Source organism: Sylvia atricapilla, chromosome 8 (assembly GCF_009819655.1).
Source record: "Sylvia atricapilla isolate bSylAtr1 chromosome 8, bSylAtr1.pri, whole genome shotgun sequence".
Classification (NCBI taxonomy): Eukaryota; Metazoa; Chordata; class Aves; order Passeriformes; family Sylviidae; genus Sylvia; species Sylvia atricapilla.
In genome coordinates, this window is record NC_089147.1 from 14,194,066 (window position 1) to 14,214,108 (window position 20,043).

The window sequence follows — 20,043 nt, forward strand, 5'->3', positions numbered from 1 at the left end:
AGACAAGCCACACAGGGCAACGCCTGCCCTGCCACCCCTCTGAAACATCCCTGAGCCCCTCAGCAACTGGCAGCTTCAAGGAGAGGGAGCAGCAGGTCCTCTGGCACATAGGGCTCTGTTGCACAAATGCAGAACTCGAGGATCTGCCAGGACACTGGCTCCTGATATGCTCTCTGGGCAGCCCCCAGTGCTGCATCCCTACCCTCATTAACATGTGTAGGGGAACATGCTGCAGAGGAGGCTGGAGGGTGGCTCAGTGTGTCCCCTATCCCCAGTCCCACTGCTCATCACAGGGACCCTCTGCTCCAAGCACGCATCAAAAGCTCCTCAAGACATGGCACCGGCTATAGTCAAGGAGCTGCAAAATCTGAGCCCATGCACACAGCCCCAGATTGAATAAGAACAGCTCCAGGTGCTGGTATCCAGGCAGTTTGCCATGGCAGAAATGGCCAGAAAACCACTTTAGGACAGAGTGGGAGGGAAAAGGTTTGAAATAACACATTGCAGTAAGCAGTAAAACAACAGGAAGAGGCTGAAATGCAGCTGAACACGAGGTGGCTACAAGGAGCATCCTGCATAGCCCTCTTAAACCCTTGGTGGCATGTACAGCCCCATGCACACCGTGGCATAGTCCTGGCTCCACAGGAGCCTGGTGGCTGTGTAGGGCCACACTGTCTGTGTAGGAGACACACATGCTGCTCTTCTGCATCTCCATAATGAATTGTGAGGGTCTGCTTGTTGAAAGAGCCTGGTATTAAAATCTAGAGAAGATTCAAAAGGAAACATTAATATTCGTAAATTTATTTTCTTGCCCATGTTTCTGTTATGCAATGGATGGCTGGAGGATGGGCCCTTGCTGGTGCCAGGATATGGCACAGCTGAGCTCAACGAATGCCATTTGATAATTAATTGAACGCCTGTGCTATCAGCTGCCATTACCTAGGCCCATCTTTGGCACCTGTCCACCACTTCACACATCCCATGCTGGCAACCCACACAGCGTTTTAACCCTTCATTACACGCCTTAGGCTGGACTCTGGGACTGATTCCCTGGTACTGTTGGAAGAAAATGGCACAGTCACAGCCTGACTGCACAGGCAGGGCTGCCTGGCCCCAGCACAGCCAGGCCTGTCCTGGGAATGTCTCAGCACATTTAGTTATTTCATCCATTCCTGCATTGCCTCAGCAGGGACCTGGCATCCTCATGTCACAGCTGATCAATGGAGATACAAGATGCAGCAAGCAAAAAAGCTTGTGTCCTGGCAACTACCACCCCAATCCACAGGGTATAAGCTGCTTCTCTGAGTGATGGAGAGCACCCAGCCCCAGTCTGGCACGCACCCTCTCCTCCTCACAGCACCCTTCCCAATGTATGTGGTGCCTGACATAGCTGAGAGCCTGTAAACACTTTGTTTGAACAATGCTGGCACTGCTGAAAGCACCATTGCCTGAGCAAAACAGCCCCAGGCAAGGGAAACCCAATATGGAACAGAGAATATTTATCAAAACCCCAGAAGCTCTCCCCAAGCAGCCTGCTGCTGCACAGAGGGAGGAGAAAAGAGAGATCTGTGGAGCTGGGGCTTGCACAGCAAGAGACAGTCCCTGGAGTTGTTTCTGCGGGTGCAGAGGGACAGGCAGGGATGGGGACAGGTAGAGCAATGTGAGAAGGCATGAACGGCAGAAGGCATGAATGGCAGCAGGCATGAAGGGCTGGATCTGCCCCAGGCACAGCTTCCTCCTCCTTCTCCTGACATCTACAGAAAGGCAGCTTTTGAGCAGGGCTGTGGGGCTCCCCTGGGCAGAATGTGACCCCCTTAGAGACACCCTCTTTCACCCTCCTTTCATGAGAACCTGGGCAAGTGTGTAAGGGAACTCTGCTCCAAAGCCCCTGATCCACACCCAGGGAGGAGGCTGAGGAGCTCACAGCACCTCTCCACCTGACACTGCACAGGCACAGCTCAACTCTGCGATGCCAGACCCAGCCCAGCCTGCCAGCACCTCATCCCGTATTCCCGTGTGTTACAAGGACATCCTTAACACTGCCAGTCTCAGGTCTTCTGCAAGTCACAGCCCATCTCCCACCTTGCTGGGTGCTCAGGTCACACAGAAACAGGGGGCAGCCCCCTGCCACATGCCAAGCCTCCATTGGGACAACATACCAGTAACCACCAGCACAATTCCCCCAGGAGCAGAACCCTCCTGAGACATCAGTGCCCCTCCAAACCCCACGGCAGTCCCCCAGGTGAGCTCACACCACTGCTGGGCAGGGAGGCCCTGTGGGCACAGAAGGTACTTACAGCCGCGACAGCGCCTGGTTGTTCTGGAAGAGAAGTTCGGGCAGGGTGTGCAGCTGGTTGCGGTTCAGCCGTCTGCAGGGAAAGGAGAAAAGGGTCAGGGTTTGGGGTACAAAGCAATGACCCCATCTGCAGCCCAGCTGGATGCATCAGGCAGAGTTGGGTACTTTGGCTCACTCAGAGAGGCCAATAGAGCAGAGCATCCCACCTGGCAAGGACATCCCCATCCTGCTCACCACAGTCCCGGGCAGGGACAACCAACGGGGCACTAATAGACCTACTCACAATGTTGTAATTACATGCAGAGAGGACTCCAAGCTGTTAACTGCTGACTGCTGCTTAACTGCACTCTTAACCTGCTGCTCGATCAGCTCCTCTTATTTGCTCGAGCAGCTTGGGATTTTTAAACTGCTGAGCTATTTTACTGAGTACTGGACCAGAACTTACAGCTCCCTTGCTAACACACAGGACACAGCTGATACAGCAAAAGTCATTTGTGTTTGACTTGCTCCTCACTTCAAAAGCATCAGAAAGGACTCTAAGATCTATAGAAATAAAAATAGGTGTGCTCCCCAAACTGTAAAATACCACTGCCATGCAGAAGAGAAACTGTTTGAAGTCAGGCAGCACAGATACATTAAGGTTTAAGGAAAAAAGGAAAGGATGCTCTCTGTAACTAAATCCAGCAGCCCCTCACCAACCTCCCTCCATGACCAGACACTCACAGCCGCTCAAGCTCCTTCATGTCATCGAATGCCCCACGCTCCACCATGCTGATCTGGTTTTCCATCAGCTGCCTGCAGAGAGAAGGGGTCAGCTTTCTGCAAAAGTGGTCCCCAGTGCCCCCATTACTTCTTTTGACCTAGGGCACCTCACTCCCATTATCCCCTCAACACGACCCGGACTCTTCCCACTCTCTCCCAGCTGGAAATCCACCATGCTCAGCCCAACACAATTCCCTCCAGCCCTGCTTGCTGAAGCCCACAGAAGGAGGCTGAGTGACTCCAGCAGCCCTAGGAGGGGCCACAAACCAAGCATAATATCCACCAAGGTGGGGCAGCTGACCCCTCATCAGGAACTCACAGGACACGGAGCTGCTTCAGCCCAGCAAAGTCATTCTTGTTGATTCGTGTTATGTTGTTGCCATTGAGCTCCCTGCAGAGAGAAGAGGAAGAAATCAGCAGGGATGCACTCAGGAGGTAGCCCGGCATTGGCCTCTCCAGTACCTCCAGAAAAACGTCAGGCAGGGCCCAAAGGACAGTAGGAGCTGGTGCAATTCTGTGGACCCTCACCAGGAATGGCCCCTGGCTCCAGAGAGGACCGTCATCCTCAAGCAGCGCTGACACACAGAAATCTGGCTGTGGCTGTGTGAGCTGGCATCTTCCAGGGACCGTAAGGCAACAAGAGGCAAGGGGTGTCCGGCTCCTCCCTGTTCCCATTCAGATGCGCCCCCGGAATGCATGTCACCCTGTTCTGCAAATGCAGCTAACACCTGGTTGGGTCATCCCAAACACACAGAGTTGTTTCGGGAAGGCAAGGCTAACAAGAAACAAACAAAAGTCCTCAGAACAACAGGAGCCCTCCAAATACTCAGCTGCAAGACACTTATATGTGTAAGTGACACTTAGATGATAATGGCTCCTGCCACTATCATTGCATCACAACCGGTTCAGTGCACAGCCATTTCACACCTTCTACCTGGAGAATAAGCCACACTCAGGCTTCACCTGCCAAGAGAAGCTTGCACAGGACAAGCTGCTTTGTGGCATCACTCTCTCATTCAAAACCCCTGGGTGAACAGAGGGAAAAGCAATGCAGCCAGAAGGGAGATGCTGCCTCTTCTTGCTCATTCTGCTGGTGGAAATAAGAGGTACCTACACTCACCCCAGGGCCTTGGTCCTGCCCAGGCTCTGCTAAGCACCAGGACAACATGTATCCCACTCCCGGACACACATATGGCAGGGCCTCTGCTCCCAGCCTGCTGGTTACACCTTCCCCAGCTCTCCTCAGCCATGCTCTCCAGCAAGCTCCTGCTAGGATTATCTTGCTTTAAAATACATCAGGCCAGGAGCTGCAGAGATTTGCACCTCGCAGTCAGCTTTGCAATGGCTTTCTGCATTACAGCATGTGATTACTGTAGGAAAAGCAGGACCATCAGCCCTGGGACCCACAGTCTGCAGAGCTGGGGATCTCTGTGCAGCCTCCTATTGCAGGAGACAGTCTCCCTGCTTGGCATCACAAAGCACGGCAGCGTTTGCTTCTGGCCATAAGGCCACCCTGCCCAAGGCGTGTGCTGGGGATGGAGGATGCCTAGGTGAAGGCAGGGCCCAGGGAGGGCTCCCATGCTGGAGACCCACTGCCTGCACTGAACACAAACACAGAAATCAAGAGGAAAACAGATAAACTACAGGAGGAGAAGTCGGTCAAGGGAAGGATGAGTTGCTGGAGTCAGAGAAGGAGCGAGACGGGAGAGTGCCACCATGGAGCAGGCTGGGGTGCTGGGGCACCCACGGGGGGGCTGTAACCTCCTGAGCCCTGACCGCGGGACCAGGGAGCAGGAATGCCTAATGTCACATGACTGGCTGAATACACAACCCATCGTTGCCATCCAGAGCCAAAGCTTCCCTCCGCCGGGTTCTGCAGCCGTGCGAGGGGCCAAGGTCAGCGGCGGGCTGGCCTCGGGGCCGCCGAGCAGCGTGTAGGGCCACCGGGTGCAGGCAGCGCAGCCGCGCACCCCGGGGTGCTGTCATTGTCCTGCTGAAACGGCTGATAATGGCTAATGAGTTCCAGCTCGCCATTATAGCCTCGTAATTACAGCGCTATTCAGCTCCGCGATTGCCGGGCTCCTGCCATTATCCCGCCGTGTGTGCCTGTGTTGGGAAGGAGGTTGGGAGAGCACCGTTACTAGGACACAGATGAATGCGAGCTGGAATGAATAGAGGTTCCTCAGCCCCAGTGATTAAACTGAAACCCACACTTGGGCTCTGCCGCCCCACGACTCCCGCGGCTTCCAGTCCGATCAGCGCGGAGAGCACAGCAGGCTGCCGGGATGAGCCTCCAAATCAGAGGGACCTGGCCCTCTCCGTGGGAGCAAAAGCCATGGGCAGTCAGGCTGTAAATCCCAGGCACGAAGCTCTGGGGTGTGTCACACGTTTTAGGGATGTTTGTTCGCCACAAAGGGGGTCGTTTGGTATGTGCAGTTGTGTGCCCACCTCTTGATGGACCACAAGCCCTGAAGTCAGCTGAGGGCAGGGAGAAATCAGAGTTTTCGGAGTGCTTTTCTCCAAATGTCCTAAAGGTTCCTTGGCAAAGAAGATTGCCTGGAAAATCCCCAGGGCCACGCTGGAGACCAAGCTGGAGGTAACCCATTCGAGCTGCTGGTGAGGGAGGGTTCCCAGCAGGACTCCTTCCTTTAAACATACCTAACATCACTGTGGCTGTGTAGCTGGAGTACAATTCCAGTACAATGCGTAACTGGACGTTGAGACATCTCCAGTACTGCAGAGGGATGAGCAGAGAGACATGATTTAGAACTGCCCAACCTGGAAGCCAGGACTTACACCTCAGCCTGCAAAGCCCAAGGTGGTGCTATCCTCAGAGCACCAGCACCCCGGAGCCTTAGCCAGAGGCAGGGCGTAGGCAAAGCAGCGTGGAAACATGAAGAAACACCTAAGAGCCACGGAAACCACAGACTAGCCATGGCCAGTCCCTGCACACGCCAAAACCCGGCTCTGTCCTCTCTCCAAGGCATCTGCTGGGACAGTGCAGCCCAAAGACTGTAGCACCACAAGGCACTGGCAGGACCAGCTACCCTGGGGTCTGCTGCCCACGCAGCCCACCCCAGCCTCTGTTCCCTGCATGCTTGCTGAGCATCCTCGAGGAACTTCAGCAGTGGGGCTGGTGGCAATCCCCAAGTGGGGCTGTGTCTCAGGGCCCCTCCACAGTCCTCCTCCCTCAGGGACTGGCTCTGTGTGCTCCCTGACAACTGCTCCCAGCATCCTTCCATGCCTTTGTTCAGGTAAATGATGGCCTTTGCAACCAAGACGGGAACGAACAGCAGGTAAAGCTTATTTGTAAGGATGCCGAGGCAACACTGCCATTTAACTTCATGACACTTTTTCCCCTCTGAACCCCCTTTCAGTTCCTCACGGAGATAAATTACAGTCTGCAGTGCCCAGAAAGCCAGATCCCTGCTGCTCAGCTGCTCACCCACTGCCTCCATGCCCTTTCCTAGTGAAGCAAAACACTGCCCTGTTCCACCCAGCAGAGCTTCAATAGGGACTGATGTGTCTGGGGAACTGCCCAGCAGATTGGTTGTATTTCTGGACTGTGACTTGAAAGCAGAAACACAGGGCGTGCTCTTGCCTCACTAATTCAGAGAATTTAACACCAGGAAGCATCCTCAGGTTCATTCAGGCTGCCTTCCTCTCCCCCCCAGCACCTCAAATCTCACACTGCTGATGAAGAGGCAGCAAATTTTCATTTGCAACCCTCAAGTTTCAGAACCCCCCCCTCGCATTTTTCCCTGGGAAGAGGAAAGTCATTAAAACAATCAGTCCCTTTGCTACATTGCTTGTGGATCATCCCACTCCCAGATGGGATGTCTGTGCTGCAGCAGGGTTCGTTAGACTGGATTTGCATAGTCTGGGTTTATATTTGGTTTCTAGCTTTGGATGGCTTATCCATTCCCAAGGGATCCGATGTGTCTTTTCCCTTTGCAGGGTTTGGAGCTACACTAACTCAGTAACAACCTCAGAGAGCACAAGTGCTGAGAGTTAATTTATTAAATACAGCCAACATGAATGATATTTCCCTGGGCACTGATTTATCAGGAGCGGGAACGAGCAGACAGCACAATCCCACTATCCCTACACTGTTGCAAAGCATCAGCTATTCACACACATGTGACTCCTGTCCTTGCGGCTCAGCTCAGCTCTGCTCTCCCGCTGAGGCAGAATTCCTAACCGCTCTGCTCCCCAGAATCCCGCTTTTAAGAATGTAGAGGGGAAGTCTATGAGATGAATTCCTGCATTTACATCCACCAGCAGCAAAATGTGCCCTGGCCCATCAGGGCCAGCATAGAGCAGGTGCCCACAGCTCTGGGAAGCGACTGCAGGGGCTGGTGGAAAAGGATCTGTGCTCCTGTGGTGCCTGCTGCAAGGGCTGTCCCTGCCTTGGTGCCCAGTGGGACTGGAGCATTGCCCATGAGACGTGTCCCTCTGTGTGACAGTCTTCACTGCTCTGCTGTTCCTGCCCTTGCCTCAGAGTGCTGGCCCCCAGGGCATGGCTCCCCTCCCAGCAGCTCCACAGCTCCCAGAGCCCTGACTCCAGCTGGAGCCGGCAGTGCCAGATAATAATCAGGGAAGCGGAGAAATGAAGGCTGGAAGGTCACACACCCCACAGCAGTACCTCTGCCACCCTCCATCAATCCAGGCAGATGCACACGCTGCTCCTTCAAGGACAGGGACTGACACTGCTTTAGTTCAGCATGTCACTACTCCTCTGCCTCCAGGACCATTAACAAAACTCTGACCTGAACCCCTCCCACAGCAGATGAACCCCATCTCTGCCTGCCCAGACCACGGTGCAGAGATCTGGCTGCTCCCTTGCCCGTGCAGGTCTCTTTCCCAGCCCACTTTCCTGCAGCAATCCCCCAGCCCCAAGGGCACAGCTCTCCCCCAGGGCCTCTCTGACTTGCAGGGGCAGGACCTGCTCTGTTTGTGCTCCCATTCCACATCTGTGCTGTTGGTGATTCCCTCCCACCAAACATTTTCCTCGAGTCCCCAGGCAACAACTTCCTTTCTGTCAGCTCATTCCTCCCATTCACCAAGCCCACTCTGAAATCTCAGCTCGTTCTCCAGCCCTCTTGCATCTCTTCCAGCCTGGTGGCATCTTCAACTATCATAAACAGCTCATGTCCCATCACATGGACTGCTAATGGAAACACGGATGAGGCTTAGACTCCAGTCTGACCCCTGTGCTCAGCACTGGGGGACAGAGCAGCTGCAACCTTTCATCCTACACTTTTATCGCATTTTTCAAGTCTTCTCAAGATTTCACCCAGCTGCTTGAATGTAACTTAGCCCCAACACAGGCTCACTGAGATGCTCAAACAAGGAAATGTGGGGCAGAGGCCCTTCCTTCCCAGTCCTGGGAGAGCTGATCCCCTCTAGCACCAGCACCACATTCACCAGCTCTTTGGAGCCCATATGGCCATAGCTGGGTGCTAACTCCATCCTCTCCCAGGTACCAGGGAATTACAGGGTGCTGCTGTCCACTGCTCAGGGAGGGGACACTGGTCACACATGTCCTGGGCTGACACAGCTGCACAAGGGGTTCAGCACCTTCTTCTCCTTTTCCATCCCATCCCTGTGCTAACCAGACCCCTGAAGAAGAGCAAAGGTGCCCAAGGAATACATGGAAGTTCCTTTAGGGATGTCACAAAATGGGTGAACGCCTTGCCAGCACCAACCCTACCAGCTGCCTGCAGGTGCCCAACAAGCAGAGCCAAGAGCAGCTGTTTGGGCTCATCTCAGAACCACTGCCCTGAGCCAAAGGAGAACCCAGCCCCAAGCACAGCAATGGCCCCCAGAGCACAGGAGGCTCTGCAGGCTTTTACGAGGTACTACAGCAGGTTAGCATCACAACACATCTTTAGGCATTACAAACAGCATGGATCATGCAAGTAACAGCGAGGATGCGGAAGGCTTTCTGTTCTCCTAACTTCTCTCTGGGGTTTTCATGCCACAGCCATTAACTGCTCGAAGTCAGGGAATGCTTTACACTCACACAGCATTGTGGTGTACCATCTTCAGGTTAAAAATAAATAAAAAACCTCCCTTAACTTCAAGGGGAGAGAGAAAAGGCAGCAGGGCATTTCTATTTCACAAATGTGGAAACTGAGAATCAACCAAGAAAACAGATTTTCCCAGATACCCACAAAATTTGGCTTTTTATGGTGTGCTGAGTAGCCTGGTGAGGACTTGCTCTGTAGCTCCTCTGCTTCCCAGGGCAGGAGAGGCTGCCCAGCCCTCAGGCTTCATCCTACCGTTCATCATATTGAGCTCCGCTTTGCATCTCCCCCAGCAAAACCTCTTTGGCTTATACCTCCTGGAGCTGCTCACACCAGGGAAGAGAGGACAAGTGCACCTGAACTGCTCAGTTATAGGTGCCTACTCAATCCCAGATCAGATGGGTCTCTGGGAGCATCCCATTTGGGATGTAGGACTTCCTCCAACCCAGAAATATCCAGGGCCAGGAGCTTGCATGTCTCTCACTCTTGGTGCCCAGGGCTGCTCCTTGGCTGCATTGCTTTAAAAATTAATCTTCCCTTTTTCTGATCTTCCTCCTCTAGCAGCCTCTCTCCCCCATAGGACACTTGCCTCTGCTATTTTGAGCAGCAAGTGCATCCAAAATGCATGCTGGGGAAGCAGATAGTCAGCACAGCCTCAGAGCCTGAATGCAGCCTGAATGAATCAACCTGAGATGATTCCTGAGGGGACAGCCTAGGGCCAACACCATGGAGAGGTCCCCCCATCCCATCTCACTTCCAGCAGTGCCACAACCCCAAAGACCCAGCTATTCTACTGCTCACATTGCTTATTGGCAGCCTGGTGCTGTAGAGCAGGAAAACCTCTGCTCCCCTCACCACTCCAACCCCTGCTGTCCCTGGCTGTCCCCTGAGTGGGGACAGGGAGCCAGCTGCTGGAGCTGGCCTTGGAGTTACTTGCACTGGAAGCCTGCCAGGGAGCAGTGATCTGGGTCTGACATCCCCTGGGATGAGGCCATTTGCTAAAGCACAACTGTGTTTTTTTTACTGCTTTTCACCAAAACACGCACAGAAACATCTCCTTTCCTCTCAGGTTACGTGAAAGGTTATTTCAGTAGCAATAAAGATCAAGAGGATGTGTCTGCAGCACTGAGCACCTCTGGAGTGGGCAGAGAACCATGAAGGACTCAAGCAAGACAAAGACAGGCTCCCCTGGTTGCCCAGGTTCTGCTCCAGTATTCTCCTCCATCAGTCTGCCAGAGAGCAAATCAGAGCAAGGATACAGGAAAAACCCTTCTTCCGTGAGAGGCCATGGGCTTGTACACCTTTTCCTGGACAGGACACATTTTCCCTGCCCACACCACCCTGGTGGTATCCCAAATCCCTTCTGTTCTGCCAGGCTGCAGGTTCTGCTGCTCTGTGGGGGTCCCTTATGCATCTGCCTTTGCCTTTTATAACTGCCTCACTCTTCTGCCAGAGTTTTGATAGGAAACAATGAAGTGGGGGAGAATGAAACTCAAGGCAAATGCACGTCCTGTTAGGAGTCTGTTTCTGTAACTGGACTGTTTGTTTCTGTGTGTGCTGCCCTGCACTGGCACCGTGGCCACCATGCCCAGCCCATCCTGGGGCTGCAGGCTCTGGGCACAGCAGCAACAGCATTTGAAGGTGCATATGAGAGACCCACAATTAAAGCTGGAAGCAATTCCTTTTCCTTGCTCCCACCTCAGCAGCAAGGAATTGCTGTTAGCACAATGCATCACTCTGGAGGACCAAAGTGGCAGCACATTTAAGGCAAAAATATCTGTTTTAAAGGATGCAATAAAACAGAGCCAGGGAGGGTTTATAGGGAAGCAATTGCTGTGTGGGGTGAGAAGTGGTCACTAGAGGCCAATCTGCCTGGCTTTATTGCCTGTTACTGGTGACTTTTCCCAACCAGGGGACAATAGATCCTCCACTATCAGCCTCCACTTCAGTCAATACAAACACCATAGTTTTTTAAACTAATATTTTTCCAGCATGCAATTCCATAGAGAGTGAGAACGCAGCGTTACCATGGCAATATATAGACAGCATCTGCCTTGGACGTAGCTGAAGGGAGAAATTGGAATAGAATTGCAAATTTCCTCTGTCCAGGAAGGCTCCCAAGGAAGCCACTGCAGTGGGCTGGGCAGGTTACCTTCCCAAGCCAGCCTGCATCCTCCCACTGCCCAGCACTGGCTGTCCTGAGAGCGGAGGGCTGCAGGGGCAGCCAAGCACTGCCCTGGCTGGACAAAGGTCCTGCATCCTGCTCCAGAGCTCTGCAGAGCCTGTGAAGACCCTCTGCAACCAGACTGCTCACTGAGAACTTGCCTGGGCACTTCAGGGAAGGGAGAGGTTGACTTCCTCAAGGTGCTTCTGAAGAACAAGCATTGCCCAAAGCCCCTGAAAGGAGCAGCAGCCCAGCAACTGGTGTGGAATGCAGGAGTGCTGCTGAGATACACCAGCCTGGCAGCTGCAAGACATTTTGATTACCTGGTGAGAGGTAGATGCAGGTGAATGGACTAAACATGCTCTGAAAAAGCGCTTGCTGCTGGAATTTTAGCAGGGGATGGTTGGGCAGTGTGCAAGAGTGCTTCAGATGCAGCTGGCCTTGCATGGTGCTCCCACACCCAAAGGCCGTAGCTCAGCACCCCTTCCCTCCACCAGTGCAGACAGAGGAATGGTAGAGACTGCATGGGGCCCATTTCAGCACAGGTAAACCCTAAAGTTTGGGAATAGGGCAAACAGAAGCTCCATTAAGTGCTGAGGCCAGGGACCCTGGAAAGGAAAAGCCAGAGCCAGGAGGGGTGCAGTGATAGGGACCCCCAAACCCAGCTCTGCTGCCTTCCAAATGAGAGAGGGACACAGCACAGCCCACAGTGAGATGGGGGATCATTGGAGAGGAGGCAAAAGGGGCAAGTGGGGCAATTCTCAGCTGTCAGCCAAAAAATTCAGCAGCAGGAGAGAGTGCAACACCATCACAGTCAATTCATCTCCTACAAGCAAAGAGCTGGGCTGGAAGCTGCCATTTAACAGTGGCAAATTTGCACTGATCCTGCTGGCTGGGGAGAGCTATCCACCTCCTCAACAGGGCAGTCTGCTCTTCAGAGACATTTTCAGAGGAAGAAAGAAAAGCAAACAAATGGGGAATGGAACAGTGACCTTCTCCCAACAACTCTTCCCTGGTGGCTGAGGCCTGAGGGACTCCTGGAAGCAGATAACACTGCAGTGCTGGAGGATTATCACCCCATCCTGCCTACAAAGCCTTCAGGCCTCTGTTGTGCTTGCCAGAGGTGTAGGCAGGAGCACAGGCATCTGTGCAAAGTGCCCAAAGACTTTGCTGCTTCCCACCTTGCTCAGCCCTGATCCAGTGAGAGGGCAGGTGCATAACCCCCCTTTACGTTGGGCTGCAGACTGAAAGGCACTTAGGGAGCAATGTGTTGTGTCCTGGCACAAGGGAAGAGGGGTCCTGTGTCCCTCCATGCAGCCGTCACTCACAGTCCATCCTAGACACATCTGCAGCCCTTATTCCCTATCAACAGCACCCACCAGGAAGAGATCACAGGGCAAACTGAGGCAGACTACAAGACAATTTTCCCCCAGCCCGTGATTCTCCAAAGGTGCAGTGACTCTGCAAGACAAGTAATTCCCTGTTCTTCAAAGGAAACGGGTGTATATCAAAAGCGACAGGGCGCAAACCTCATCACAGGATGCTGCTGACTGAGTCCCCACAATGGCAATGCCAAGAAGACACAGCCGCAGCAGCAGTGCTGCCCTGTCCAGGGGCTTGACCCATACCAGGTGGGAGGCTGGAGGCTCCAAATACTGCACTGGTGAGAAATGCAACAGGCAAAAAATTAAGCAGCAGGGACACCACTGCTCACCGGCACTGTGGGATGAACGGTGATGTTGGCATTGCTCATGCTGTGCATCTCAGGGCTTGGGAAAAAAGGCACACAGTGGAGGGCATGGTAAGAGGTTGATGACTTCCCACAGAGAGCTGACTCCTGGAGATAGCAAGTCCTGAGCACAGACCCTGCTGCAGACTCCCTTGTGGCTGCCTGCTGACCTTGCTCCATCAAACACTGAGAAGTTGGAGACTGCAAGGTTGCAGCCTGCTTACAGGGAATTGAAACTCGCTCAGGAGCTGTTACAGCAGGATTTCACTGCTAGAGATAGACCTGCTCTGCACAGACACCCTCAAGCACCTGCACGGGTGTGCAAAACAGCAGGAAGTAGTTATCCAGCAGACAACACCCACGAGAGAGCAAGCATGTCTAGCTCAATCCAGACAGAAGATCCGGCATCGCCAGCTGCATTAAAATCCAGAAAACCCAATGCTGCTGAATGGCAACAGACATGGAGGACCAGGTCAGTGCAGGCAGAACGGGAGATAGCAAGAAGGACCCACCACCAGGATGGGAGAGATGCCCTGCCAGAACAGGAGTAACAAACCCAACAAGGGCATCCTCCATTAGCTCACTCCAGCATTGCTTCATCTGAGCAGTGCTGAGCACCTGCCCAGCAGGCAGAGGTGGGGACTCGATGCCAACACTCCCCCAAGGACCCTGCACCCAGGTGCACGGGCAGCTGATGCCAAAGACCCCCCTAAGCTCTCCAAGAGGCAGAAAGGACCCCCCTAAGGCGGGTACCCCCCACTCTGCAAAGTGCAGGCTATGCATAAACCTTCCCCTGCCCTGGGCACAGCGGAAAGGGGGATCCTGTCTCAGACCTCATAAACTTGGTCTGTGGAATGGCAACTCAAAGCAGCCTGGTTGCTGCGCTGGGTAATAATCATTTGTATGAGGATAATTATAGTGGGAGAAAAGAAAACTCCTCTAAAGTGGTATCCTGCAGAGCTCTTGATGCTGCATGCTGGGTGCAGCCCTGGCAGCTGCCAGGCTGTCTGCAGTCCATGCAAACAGTCCTTGCCTGCGGAGTCTCTGCCCATCTGCAAAGGGCACAGTCACACTCCAGGAGCTGCAAACAGCACAGCACAGGGACAGGAGTACTGTGTGTGCCTGTCCTAGAACATATCCAGCAGCTCTGCTGCCCAAGGAGATGGCAGCTCAACACTTCCCTGCACTGCAAGGGGAATGTGGAAGCAGCCTGGCCCCAGGGTCAGACAGCTACTGTGGTACAGCCACTATGCTCTATTGCAGCTACTGGGATGGGGCACCTGCTGCTACTGAGTAGAGGGAACAGGCTGGGGACAGCACTGCTCTCCTGCCTAGACTGGCTTCCTGTGTGCCAGGAACCTGCTGCCAGCAGCAGGTTGGACACGTTCAGCTCATGCTGCTCTCCCTGGGTGGGGGGCCCCCTGCAGCCACAGAACCCCAGGCAGGCAGACCTGCCCGGCCAGGCACAGCAGCAGAGGCCCCCTCCTGCTCGGGGGACCTCAGCCGATAACACGGGACTCCCACAGACGGCTGGACCACGTCTCTGAGAGAAAAACCTTCTCTTCCCAGCTAAGAGAGCCAGCACCCCTGAGGACGTGGCAAGGCATTTGATGAGCAGTGAGGTGCAGGCACAGGGGACTGGAGAGGATGGGTGAGCTGTCTGGCTCACGATGGGTGATCTGCACGGCTGAAGGCTGGTCACACCATGGAAGAGTCTCAAGAGGAGCTGGGCCAGTGGGCCCTGATCCTAACACGATGTGCAGGACTCCCAGGAGAGGTTCTTGGGGATGAAGGGGTGCCCAGCACAGGTAGGGGCTTGGGGAGACAGGAGCCGTCAGAGAACCCCTGTGGCTGTGTAGCTACCCTTTGACAAGTCACTGGAGAGTGGCCACACACCTGCCGGCGGGTGCCATGGGGCTGGCGGACCCACCGTGCAGCGCAGATGCTGCCCCGGAGCAACCCACTCCCTCGGGAACTGCTCTAATCCCAACCCCGCTCCGCATACTTGCACAAAGACTGGCACCCGCGGGATCTTGCACATGCCGGACCCCTTGCACGACCCTCACACAGAGAAAGGGTTACATACACACCCTGCCCCAGCAGGCTCTCTCACACACCCTGCTCTCCACCTCGACAGGCTACTGCACCTCCCTCAGGAAGGGGATGATACATGTAAACTCACCTAACAGGCCCTGGCACACGTATTCCCTGGACGGGAATTTACAGACACACAACCCCCGGGCGTAGCGGGACACCGCACATCACCCACTCCTCGAGGTTCTCGCATACGCACCTTTTGGGCGGCCGACCGTGGCCCCACGGGCATTTGCACACGTATCGCCCTTAACAGACACGGTGGGCACTTACACCCACCCCAGACAGGCTGCTGCGCACCCCCGCCACGGACAGCCTCTTCCACACGCATCCCCTGACGGGCTCCCGCACACACTCCTGAGCCCGTTCCGCAGCCCCGCGGGTATCCTGCCCACGCGGCCCCGTGGCTCCCCACTCTCTCCCCAAGCCCTTTTGGACACACACCCTGGGACAAGCCCCCGGCCCCGGCGCCCCGCCGGGCTCCCGCACCCTGGTCGCCGCACGCCCACCGGCGGCGGACAAAGCCCGGCGGTACTCACAGGCGCTCGGTGCCGCGGGGGATGCTCCGGGGCACGGCGCGCAGGGCCGAGCCGTGGCAGTCCACCGTGGTGCCGCTGCAGGCGCACAGCGGCGGGCAGGCGGCGGCGCGGCCCCGGCACAGCGCGGCGCACGCCAGCAGCCAGGCGGCGGCCCGCAGCCCCGCCGGGACCCCCGCCGGACCCCCGGGGGTCGGGGCCGCCATGGCAGCGGGCAGTAGGGTCAGGGGCTGCGGCCGCTGCGCATCACCGGGGAGCGGAGCGGAGCGGAGCCGGGCTCGACGCGGCGCGGCTCGGCTGCGGGGCGAAAGCCCCGTCGGCGCACACCCGCCCACCCTCACTGCCGCCCCATCCCGCAGCCCAGGCTCGGCCCCCGCGCTGGCTCCTCCCTCCCGCCCTGCCCGCCCCGACGGGCCCCCCCGCCGCCACCCGCGCCCCTCCCCGCGGCCCCGGTACCCGCGGCGGCGGAGGTGGCGGCGGTCCTGGCCGGGCAGGGCACGGGCGCCCCGGTCGCCGGAGCCGTCGGGGCTCCGCACCGCCCCGACCGTGCAGGAGGGTGGGCTACGGATCGGGACGGCGGGCTGGGTTCGCGGAGCACCCGACTTCTCCGGGAGAGGCTGCGGCAGCGGCACCCCGGGGAGAAACAGCCAGGCGGCTGCAGGCAGAGCATTCCCACCTCTCCTCGGGGGTGCCAAAAGCTTTCTTATCCCCTGATGTACTTAAGGGAGCCTTGGCCTCTCTCCCACCCGGCATCTTGAAACCCCATCCCCATCATCCACAGAGTCCAGGTGAGGCGCGGGGACCTGGCAGCCCGCGGGGACCACAGGACAGGCTGGCGGTTGTCAGCCGGGATGGTGCCTGGCCGTGAGTGCGGGTCCCGCGGCTCAGCACCCCAGCGTGCAGAGGGGACTTGGGTGGCAGCTCTGCTCTGCGCTTTGCCCCACACACAAACAGCAAATCTTCAATCCTGGCTGTGGAATTAGCTATGTTCTTTTCCATTCCAGAAGAACATCTTTAAAAGTCAAGTAACCAAAATGTCTTTTTGGCTAACTTAAAAGGAAGAACAAGGCAAAATGCACCTATTTCAATGCAAAAGGCATTGAAGCCAAGAAATCTTACAAGTTTGTCCCTAAACAGTTGACATCTCAGAAACACAAACACTGCATTCATTTTATTGCTTTCCATCCCCCCCCCCCCCCCCCCCCCGAGATCTGCAAAAGCAAGGCAGGAGGGTGTAACAAGGAGTGCTGGCCACCTGTTTTATTAATGACACCTCAAACACTTGTAACCCCATGTCTCCAAGTGCTGAGTCCTTAAAAAAAACCCAGGTGTTTTCATGTGCCCAACACAGCCCCGGCTTCTGGCAGCAACTGCTACAAATGTCCTCCTCAGAGAGGAAATCCACAGAAGGAGGGGAGATGGGAGCCTGTTGCACTGTACCACAGTGGGAGGGTGGTGTGTGAGCATGGACACCCCAGTACAACAGGGCATGGTGGATATTTGCAGGGATGGTGGCAGGTCCCAGGGACCAGAGTGCCTCTTAAATCAATGCCCTCTATGTGGAGCACATAAAGCTCCACAAGTTACTTAATCAGGGCAAGAGGGAGGTGTCTGCCTGCGGTCCTGCTCCAGCGAGGGCTACCTCACACACACACAGGGTTGCACCAGCTTGGCCCAGATCAGCAGCTCTTTTCCATCCCGAATGCTGGCTCCCATCATCTGTCTGCATTTTCGTGACATCTCCTTCCTCTGGCCCCAGTCCCAGGAGGAAGCTGTGCCTGAGATCGATGAAAGGGATTTGTTCCTCGTTGCTACCCAGCAGCCCTGACAGCAAGGAAGATGAGCTGCTTCCCAGGACTCTGGGAGATGACCCCTTACTGGCATAGCTTCTGCAGAGGTGGCCCTGCAGCCTGTCCTGGGGCTCCCAGGGAGACACTGGTGGCAATGGCAGCTGAAGGAGTCTGAACTGTAGACCTCGGCTGAATTTTGGGGGAATGAAGGTTGTTTCAGAATGGCTTGGTGTCCCCCAAAGACTGCTACCAGTGTGATCATGCTCACCCTCACAAACTCCCCTTCACCCCTTGGCTGGCAGAGCAGAACCGGGTCTTCCTAACCTGCCCTTTACCTCTGGTGCTGGCAGGAGGGCGGCAGGGAGGGATCTTGTTTCCTCTATTTTTTTTTTCAGCACTTGCCTCAGGCAAATCCTTGTGATCTGCAGAAAAAGCAGGCTCCCTCCATCTCTCCATCCAGCTGCAGCAACACCCAGTCACTTGCACCGGGCTGTGCTCTTGGCAAAGGGAGTAGCCAGCAGGGCTTGCTTGGAGCCCAGCATCACCTGTCCTACTTCCAGTGGGAGTACAGGACTGGGAAGCTGAAAACTCCATTTCAGGCCGACATCCACATTTTCTCTTGTAGGTACCTCAGCTGCTGCTGTTGTCTGTGAGCTTTCTGCCTCCGCCTGCCACACAGCCAGTGCCCCATGCCCCAGCACCACAGTGCATCCCACTGAGCTGGGCTGCCAGCCGTGGCCAAACCCTCAGCATCCCCTCCAGCTGCAAGAGCAACACCCTTCCAGGGCTGCCAACACGACAAGGGCTGGGTGAGCCAGGACAGCAGTGTGAGGGGACAGGCTGTGTATTAGGATCCTCCTCCCACACCTCAGCCCCTGGTGCATTTGGCTGATCCCAAGTCACCCAGGCACCCTGATGGGGTGGGCCTCAGAGAGCAACAGCTGCCTGGGAAAATCCCAGGGTTCCTCTGAATATGGATGAGGAGCAGGGAGAAAAATAACCCCCAAACTTCTTTATCAGGGGAGGCCTGGTCCTGCCGTCTGCCACTGGGATTTGGGCCAAACTGCTTGATAGAGAGAGAGACCATCTGGATTGTCTGATGGGCTCTGGGTTTGGTTAAAATGAAGCAGAAGCTTTTTTTTTTTTTTTGTAGGAGTTTTCATGGGAAGATCCGGGGAAGGGTTCCAGGGTACGCGCCAGACCTGTCGTGCAAAGAGATGTGAAGCAGCTACAAAGCTTCAAACAAAAAATTGCTGCCAATTTTAAGCCAAGCCCCCCAGGGCAGCATCCTAGCATTTCCTCCCACCCAGGACAGGTCATAGCTCGCCCCTGTTAGCTCTCCCGTGGGCTGGGCTGGCACTGGGTCCCATGATAGCACCTTCCAGCATGCCTGGGCTTCAAGGCACGGTGCTGTACCCTGGATTTGGGCATGCAAAGGGGAGGCAGCACACCCTGGCACATTTGTATCACACTTCGAAGCAGTGCTGTGGCTATCACCTGTCCACAGCAGTGCTTAGCCTTTCTCAGGGTGGGATCAGGCACTGCTGCAGAGCAGAAGTGTTTAAAAATAGGCAGGAGGGTTCTGTAGGTTGGCTGGACACCAGGTGCCCCCCCAAAGCCACTGTGTCCCTCCCCTTCTCAGCTGGCCAGGGGAGAGAAAATATTAGGAAAAGCTCATAGGCCAAGGTAAGGCCAGGAAGAGATAACTGGTTACCAACACAGGCAAAACAGACTTGACTTGGGGAAATTGGTTAAATTTATTACTCATCCGATCTGAGTAGGATAATAAGAAATAAAACCTAATCTTAAAAACACCTTTCCCCATCCCTCTCATCTTCCTGGGCTCAGTTTCACTCCCAGTTTTCTCTACCTCCTCCCTACCAGTGACAAAAGAGGATGGGGAATAAGAGCTGTGGTCAGTTCATCACACTTGGTCTCTGCTGTATTTTTCCTTCTTAAGACAGCAACTTCTCACATTCCTCCCTTGGGCATCCAGCAGCTCTGGTGTGGGGTCCTTCACAGGTTGCAGGGGAATCTCTGCTCTGGTGCCTGAAACACCCCCCCCCCCCTTTTCTTTCACTGACCTTTGTGTCTGCAGAGTGGTTCCTCTCGCATATTCTTTCTTCTCTACAGCTGCTGCTGGTGTTGTGCAGAAACTTTTCCCTTTCTTATATACATTATCCCAGAACTGCTACCACCATCGCTGATGGGCTCAGCCTTGGCCAGTGGTCGATCCATCTTGAAGCTGACTGGCACTGGCTCCACTGGACATGGAGGAAGCTTCTAGCAGCTTCTCACAGAAGTCCCCCTACTATCAAAGCCTTGCCATGCAGACACAACACAAGCACATGTTCATGGTGCCTGCTCCAACCTCCCTGCTGAGGAGCATTGCCAACAACAGGATGTGTCAACCCTTGCACTGGGGCTATGCTTTGAACCCTTCCTTCCATCAGCAGCTCCTGTTTGGGGAGCAGTGGCCATAAGACCCAGCTGGAGATGTGTTGGGAGCAGAGTGGCCGTAACCTTCAGCATCTGCGAGTCCCCCAGAGATTTTGTGCAGGGTGTGCTGTCAGGCTGTCCCAGGCCACATCTGTCATGCCTGGCCAGCTTGGCTCATGCTGGGAGGCCAGGCTGCCTTTGTCC

At 55.3% G+C, this 20,043-nt stretch overlaps 1 protein-coding gene across 1 annotated transcript in view; it reads right to left on the reverse strand.

Annotated features, from left to right (window-relative positions):
- SLIT1 (slit guidance ligand 1) overlaps positions 1-15,816 on the reverse strand; it is a 58,000-nt gene extending 42,184 nt beyond the window's left edge. Inside the window, exons 1-4 of the mRNA XM_066324446.1 lie at positions 15,614-15,816; positions 3,378-3,449; positions 3,020-3,091; positions 2,298-2,369 (exon numbers count right to left, since the gene is read on the reverse strand). Coding sequence (XP_066180543.1) covers positions 2,298-2,369; positions 3,020-3,091; positions 3,378-3,449; positions 15,614-15,816 — 419 coding nt within the window. The remainder of the gene's footprint in view (positions 1-2,297; positions 2,370-3,019; positions 3,092-3,377; positions 3,450-15,613) is intronic.
- Between the last annotated feature and the right edge of the window lie 4,227 nt (positions 15,817-20,043).